Here is a 7829-nt window from a genome sequence, read left to right as displayed (position 1 = left end):
TGGTATCATGGTCCTACTGCCAGGAGACCCTCTGATGGTTCAGGCTTCCCAACTGTCTCCCATTTACAGAGGGCCTAGCTTTGTCACCTGGAGTCTCTATAGTTTTAGGTCTAGAGTTCATTGGTTTTCACAAGCTTGGTTCAGCTGTCTCTGTGGATATCTCCATCATGATCTTGACCTCTTTGCTCATATTTTCCCTCCTACCTCTCTTCAGCTGTATTCCCAGAGCTTGGCCTGGTTCTTGGTTATGGATCTCAGTGCCTGGTTCCATCAATTACTGGATGAAGGCTCTATGGTGAGACTTGGGTTATTCAGCAATCTGGTTACAGGGGTAGGCAATTTCTGGCATCCTCTCTACTATTGCTAGGAGTCTTAGCTGAGGAAACCCTTGTGAAATCTTGGGAAGAACTCTGGCACCAGGCTTCTCCCTAACCCCATAGTGGCTCTCTCTACTAAGATATCTCTTCCCTTGCTCTTTACTGCATCCCTTCCGGCTTCCTTGACCACGCTGCTCTCTCATGCCCTCATCCCCCCTCCTTTCTCCCCAACCACCCTCCCCCATCCCCAGTTCACCCATAGATCTCACCTAATTTCCCTTCTGGATACTTTCTTGATCCCAACGTGTTTGCCTGCTCCCACACAAATGGGACACGAGGAGGATCATACCGTCCTGACCCTGCTCTGTGAAAATGAAGATGACCAACTATCCTTTGTTCATAGAACAAGCTGCACCGTCCTTCCATGACCACTCTGCACTATCGACCCCCTTATCACTCTGTGTCTCATTCTGTAGGCATCCCTTCAACTGCTGTGTTTGAGCAGGCTAGGGTGAGCTGTAACACACAGATGTTACTGAGAGTGGAGTGCGTGAGCAATCAAAGTGGAATCAGATTTTTATGTGAAAAGTACTGCTGTGTGAGATCAGCAGAGTTCTAATAAGTTGTTTTCATCAAAACATATTCCTAAACACAGAGAGAGATAGTTCAGCTGGTAAAGACTTTGTCCACATTCAAAATGACAAGAAATATTACTGTACAACATGTCCTGAGAATCACAGTGAGACACAAACAAATGTTACTTCACATAAACACAGCATTTCAACATCAGAGAGAGAAAAGACCCCTGTCCTTCTCTCTGCATAGAGGAAAAGTGGAAAGCAAAGGCAGAGGAAATCATGCGTTTTTCTTTCCCTGCTCTAAAGACTTACAGTTCCTGTGCTTCCTTAGGCCTCAGCGACCCCTGCTGGCCAAGAGGTCCAATGCAGGGAGGTTTTTGTCTGGGCTCATGCTGAAGTCCACTCACTGTGTGTCTTGCACAGAAATATGTGGCTGTGTCCTCAGTGGTCACAGAGTTCAGCTGCAGGAAGATCTGGTTCTTGGCTGTGTCTCTGGTGATGGAGATGCGGCTCTTGAGGGATGGGTTGTAGCTGGTGCCACCACTATAACCTATGTACCCCATCCACTCCAGCTTCTTCCCTGGGAACTGCCTGATCCAGTTCCAGTTATAACCACTGGTGGTGATGGAGAAACCAGTGACAGAGCAAGTGAGGGACAGCGACTGTGAGGGCTTCACCAGGCCAGGTCCTGACTCCTGAAGCTGGATCTGGGACAGGACACCTGCAGACAGGAAGAGTCAATTCTGTCAATCACATGTTGTCACATCCCCTCATGGACACATGTATGAAATGGTCACACTCACCAGGAAGGGCTGTCACCAGGTACAGAAGACCCAACAGTCTCATCTTCTAGGCTACACCCCCTTTTCTCAGAGGTCAGCCTCCTGTGAAAGAGATGTGAGCTCCCACAGCCCAGGAGGGGATTTAACTTAGAGCTAGAAGATGAATTTGCATGTGGGGAGTCAGCCTTGTCTTTATATATGAGGAAGGTGGATTCCACTCCATTCCCTTATTTCAATATGGCCATCATTGCCTCTGACTTCCTAAAGTGTGAGTCTGGATGAGAGAGCATGGGGACTACAGGGATCACAGGAAACACATCTTGGCATGACCCCACCTCCACTCTCTAGCCCAACCTCTCACCAAATTATTCTCCTGATTTTTTTTTTAGTTTCTTCATGCGTTTATTTCTTAACATTTTATATATTTATTTTAATTAATTAATTTAATTTTTACATTCCAACCCCAGTTCCCCCTCTCTCTTAACATCATGGTCCTCCACTGCCCCCCATCTCCCATCATCTCCTAGAGCGGGTAAAGACTCCCATTGGAATTCTAATAATTTTGTCCCATCATCTTGTTGAGGCAGGACCTCGGCACCTCCCCACCACCCCATATGTCTGTGTCTAGACCACGCAAGGTACCTCTCCATATCTAATGGGTTCCATGATGTCAGTGCATTAGAGTTAGATCCTGAACCCACGCCTGTGACCTCATATATTGTCCCAGCTGGACCATTATCACCTATATTAAGGGAGTCTAGATGGATCTCATACAGGTTTTCCATTTGTCAGACCGAAGTCAGTAATCTCTCACTAGTTTGTGTCTGCTGATTCTGTAGATTTCCCCACCATGGTCTTGACTCCTCTGTTTGTAATATGGGTCCACCCTCACTTTGATTGTACTCCAGGAGCTCAGCCCAATGTCTCGTGGGGGTTTCTGCATCTACTTTCATCTGTTTCTGGAAGAGGGTTCTAACTTCTCTGGGGTTGTGGATTGTAGGCTGTGTATCTTTTGCTTTATGTCTGGTATCCACTTATGACTAAGTACATACTGTTTTTGTCTTTCATGGTATGGGTTACCACACTCAGGATGTGTTTTTCTAGTTCTGTCCATTTGACTTCATTGTTTCTGACAGCTGAGTAGAATTCCATTATGTAAATTTACCACATTTAGTTTGTCCATTCTTTGGTTGAGAGGCATCCAGTTTGTTTCCAAGTTCTGGATTTTATAAATAATTCGGCTAGGAATGTAGTTACTGCTCCTGTATTTTTAAGGTGTCACATCACTGCTAACCATTTTTTCACACTTGGGTTACCAAGTTTTTCATTTCTGATTAGGAAGTCCACACTGCTCAGGTTTTTCTTCCCCTTTCCACCCACGTGATGTGATTCCGTATATCCCAGAAAGTCAGCTCGCTGTCATCTTGTTGTAGCACAGGGTCCACACCCACTGTTTGCTCCATCAGGCTGTGGAATGTAGAGGAAACACCAGCTGATGTAAGCAGCTGCATCCCGCACTCCCTCCTCCTGACTCAACTCACAAGGCTTCACTATCCTCACACACCAACTTACTGTTTTCGTTTTATTACTAACAAGCTTTTAGTGAATAAAATACAATAAAGTACAATGAAGTCAAAGAAAAACTAACACCTTGGAACCAGAAAAAACAAATATATTCTGAAGAAAAAGAGCCCAAGAAAAGTCACAAGAAACAGGTGTGGATGCAGAGACCACCTGAATCCCATAGACACACAAAATTAGAAGCTGTAGTATATAGTCAAAGAAATTGCGGGATAAAATAATAAATAAATAAATAAATAAATAAATAAATAAATGTTGATAAAACTATGTGATCTTATGAGACAGGGAAATCCCAATTTCATTTGAATGGGTTCCTGATGACCTCAGGAGATGTACCCCAGCCTATGCTGAGTGTGTTTCCTTTCCTCAGTTAGACTCCCTTAGAGGAATCTCATTTTTCATTTGAATATATTATAATTGGAGACAGGTTCTGGTTACATGTAAACTTCTCCTTCCTGCTCTTGAACCCCATATGCTGTTGACCATGCAGGTCCAGTTTTCCAACAGAGAAACTTATTCCACTATGAGATAAATTGTCTTCATGATGATGGTGAGAGTCTTTGAACTGGGTCATTTCTGTTATTGTAGCATTCCCAGGAGAGCGACACAGACACTAGGAACTAACTGATCTTGTGTCCTTCTAAGGGAGGGTTCTAACTGCCATAGGAAATGGTCTCCTGGGCCTTGTATGTGGTTAACTGAGGAATAAACTCTGAGTAGAGTCAGGAAACACCTTTGCTGGCCTCTCTGCACCAGTTCCTCAGGCTCTGCATGAATAATTTATTTAGGTTTTCCTTTTGGCTGTCTCATGCATGAATATTTAACAATGTTAGTGATCATACACACTAAACATCACACTCTGTCCCACTGTGTTTATTTGAAAGAAAATAGTCTCCAATAGGTTAAACTCATTCCCACGTTGGATTGCTCTGAAATGTTCATAGACAGATTTATAATGTCTCCACATGACGCACAGGTCTGGAAGATTGTCCTAGGAATCTTCTGTGACTGTGAGGCATCAGGGAAGCCACCAGATGGAGTTCTGCAGAGGATGAAACCTGCACAGCTCCTTGAGAAATCCATTCTGTCCCCATAGAAGTCAGCCCTAGGAACCTTGCATGAGTCCAGCTAGTTCACATCTAACAACAACCCAACATTCACGCTACTTTCAATCTTTCTCTTGACTGTTCCCGAGAATTCACATATAAAGGAACCCCTCTTTCCTTTCTGTCCTAACTCTGTGGTTTATATTAGAGCAAGACTGTTCATGATGGTGTTGACATTTTACTTTGCAAAACTGGAGGAGGAGGGCACTATGTCTTGGAGGACAAGGAGATTCTGTCCACCTTTACCTGGTGCAGGAGACACTTCCTGAGTATCATGTGATCCACTGGAATAGGTCCAGAGGATAAAGAAGAATAATGATGAACTCTGAGAAGAAATTCTAGGAGGAAAATAAATACACGGGCAGGAAAACAGACAACCAAATCAACTCTCAACCTGAGAGTGCTCATGTTTGTGCAAGGAGCCAGGTCATACGGAAAAAGAAAGTAAATTTGCTAGCAACAGGGTTTGGTTTAGACAGCTTGTTGACTTTATATGAGTTAAAAAATTGTAAAAGCCAGAGAATCCCACTTTGAAGTTGTTTTTGTTATTTTTCTCTTAATATAGTCAGATTGTTGCCATGATATCAAGACAGAATTATTTGTGTTCCTGATATTCATTGTTTGTAAAGTCAAGGTTTATGTGCATTCTCCTAGGTTAAAAAACAAAACAAGATCAAAAAAAGCATTCATAGACAGAAATGATTGGATTCAGACATGTCAGAGTTATAATAAAGCAAAGATCAAGAGATGTCTTAAGTGTTCCTTGTTGCTTCGTAGAATAGAAATACTGTGTATGGGAGGGGTATTGTGCACCATACAAGCATGTCCAATATATGTCAATTAATGTCAATCTATACCCTGTGTCAAAGACTATCCATTTTCATGAAACAGGGGAGTGAGTATGCTGAACTCCTGATGACGTGAACTCATCTCTTACATTGTCAGCTTGGAATCCCACAACTCTGGCCCCAGTGTCATCTGAGAAGGAGCTCAAAGTAGCAAAAGCCACACCCCGAGGACTCCACAGGATGACAATCATCTCCGTCTGTAATACTAAAACAATAAGAAAATTGATTATTACTACCAAAAACATTTCAATTAGACTTACTTATGAATAAATTTCTAAAATTAGATTAATGAGGAAAGGTAAAATGACTCCCAATGTAGGATTTTCTTGGTGGTTGTGGAATCAGTCTCAAGTGGCACCCTAAAATAGTCACTCTGTGTTCGAAAGGAGACTTGAGAGGTAATTGTTTAATTAAGTTAGTTAATTAATTGATTAATTGATTGATTACTACAACTGTCAGAGAATCATTGTTATGGCTAAGAGATCTTATGGACTATGACATTATTGTTTCTTTGGCACTTGCAGAAAATTGGCTTCATTTAAAGTAAGTAAATGCAGTGAGTTGATGATCTGGAGTCATTTCTGCTTTGAGTCCCTTGATGACCAAATTATTTCTCTGACAGTTTTCACTAATTTAGCTTGGTTATTTGTGGGTAAGCAACAGGAAGAAACTCCTAACAGATGTGGTGACCACCCCCCCCAGCTGTTCTGTCTTTGCATCTGTTCCTTAGGACCCTGAATGGCTGAGGTGTGGTCATCCCTGCTGCCTGTGCTCCGTATTCATCAGGTTGATCTCTATGGGAGTTGCTTCTGATCATGAGTAGGGCTGATCTATAGGATTCATCTCTGTCTAGAATGTGGATATCAGACATCTGCTACGTGGTCTTTGTTCATCTCAGTGGGTTTCTTCTCACAAGACCAACTGGACAACACAACACTCACAGATTCTCATAGATATGATCCAGCAGTGGCTTATGATTTGGCTCAGGTTCCCATATTGTTTTTAACATTTGCACACTGGATTTTTGGATTTAGTGGACCATAAAAAACTTCATAATAATTACTGTTTTTCATGCAATACATTTTTATCATATACCACATCAATCTCTTGCCAGATATTTCTCCCCAATATCCAGTCATCTTTAAGTTCTGTGTCTCTCTGTCTCTCTGACTCTCTTTGTCTCTATGTATATAACTCTCTTTCCATCACGATCTCCCCGATGCTTCTTCTCTGTTCTTCTTGTTCCCGATAGATGCTGATCCACTCTTACAACATCTCCCAAACTCTTACCCTGCCTAACATGCATTCATGGAAATTCTATGAAGACTGGAGTGAGAATACAGATGCGGGGATGGGAAGAGGGACAGGGAGAGAGGTGGAAAGAGAAAAAGACAGAGACAGGGACAGAGAGACTCCAGTATCTGCATATTTTCCTTCTCACACAATGACAGCGGTATAGTTTGTTGATTCCGAGTGGCCCTAGGCGACTTTTAACTTTAATAGCATCCTAACAAGCCATATTCCAAAGGAGACTCCATTGTCATTTAATGTTTTCCATGTTTGATTTGTAGAGTTGAAGTTTAGCTTATACTTCAATTGAGGGGCATTGAGAATCTTGTCATATCTGTTGCTCAAGTTGGAAAAGGAGATCAAATGATATTTGATGAAGACAAAGTTCCAACTCATTATCTCCATCCCATCTACGAAAATAATGACATTGTTTTCTTATGGCCTTTACTGCCACCTGAGGATATGTGAAAGAAGAACCACAAAGCCAAGGAAGTAATGTGCCTAGGGGACAGCATGTGGTTGGTGGATAAAAAACTCCCAAGCCTACAGCAAATGGGTGGTCCTTCCTCACTGTCCATGCTTCTGGGCTGAGACCAGACTGCATGAAAACTCAGTGCCGGCTGTCACAGAGGCACTGCTGTCCCCTGCAGGAAGGCTTGTTTATGTGCAGGCTCACACTGAAGTTCCATCACTGTGCCTCTTTGCACAGCAATACACAGCTGTGCCTACAGTGGTCACAGAGCTCAGCCTCAGGGAAAACTGATTCCACGATAAGTCTACTGTCATGGTTATTCGGCTCTTGAGAGACGGGTTGTAGTAGGTGTTTCCATTGTTATAAATCTGACCCATCCACTCCAGCCCTTTCCCTGGACGCTGACGAATCCAACTCCACCAGTTACCACTGCTAATGCCGTAATCAGTGACAGTACAGGTGAGGGACAGTGACTGCGAGGGCTTCAGCAGACCAGGCCCTGACTCCTGCAGCTGCACCTGGGACAGGACACCTGTGAACAAAGAACAACAGTGAGTCAGGAGCTCAGAACCAGCAGAACAAGGTTCTCCACTGCTTCCCTGTGGAACTCACAGCTGGGAGCAGGAAAATGAAGACCCACAAGTATTTCATGTCCATTGTGGTGAATTCAATGCCTCCCAGAAAATATTCTCCAGGGTGTAGGAGGCTCTGAATTTAAGCAGGTGCTTGACTTCTGGTAGCATTGCTACAAATTTGCATGTGGGATGTTCCTCTAAGTAAATGTAGGAGAGCATGCTGCATGACCACTTTCACCACACGTGTGAGAAGGCTGCACGCTTGTCTCTCTGAGAGCCC

At 43.2% G+C, this 7829-nt stretch overlaps 2 gene segments (V, D, J or C); both read right to left on the bottom strand.

The window, feature by feature from the left end:
• Nucleotides 1-1203: 1203 nt before the first annotated feature.
• Nucleotides 1204-1741, bottom strand: LOC113836060. The segment is given in 2 exon segments: nt 1204-1616; nt 1699-1741. Coding segments are annotated over 2 exon segments (456 nt in total).
• A 3503-nt stretch (nt 1742-5244) lies between these two features.
• Nucleotides 5245-7625, bottom strand: LOC113836063. The segment is given in 3 exon segments: nt 5245-5417; nt 7195-7506; nt 7583-7625. Coding segments are annotated over 3 exon segments (528 nt in total).
• Nucleotides 7626-7829: the final 204 nt, after the last annotated feature.

This window comes from Cricetulus griseus, chromosome 5 (assembly GCF_003668045.3).
Source record: "Cricetulus griseus strain 17A/GY chromosome 5, alternate assembly CriGri-PICRH-1.0, whole genome shotgun sequence".
NCBI lineage: Eukaryota > Metazoa > Chordata > Mammalia > Rodentia > Cricetidae > Cricetulus > Cricetulus griseus.
This window is presented reverse-complemented; position numbering and strand designations above follow the sequence as displayed.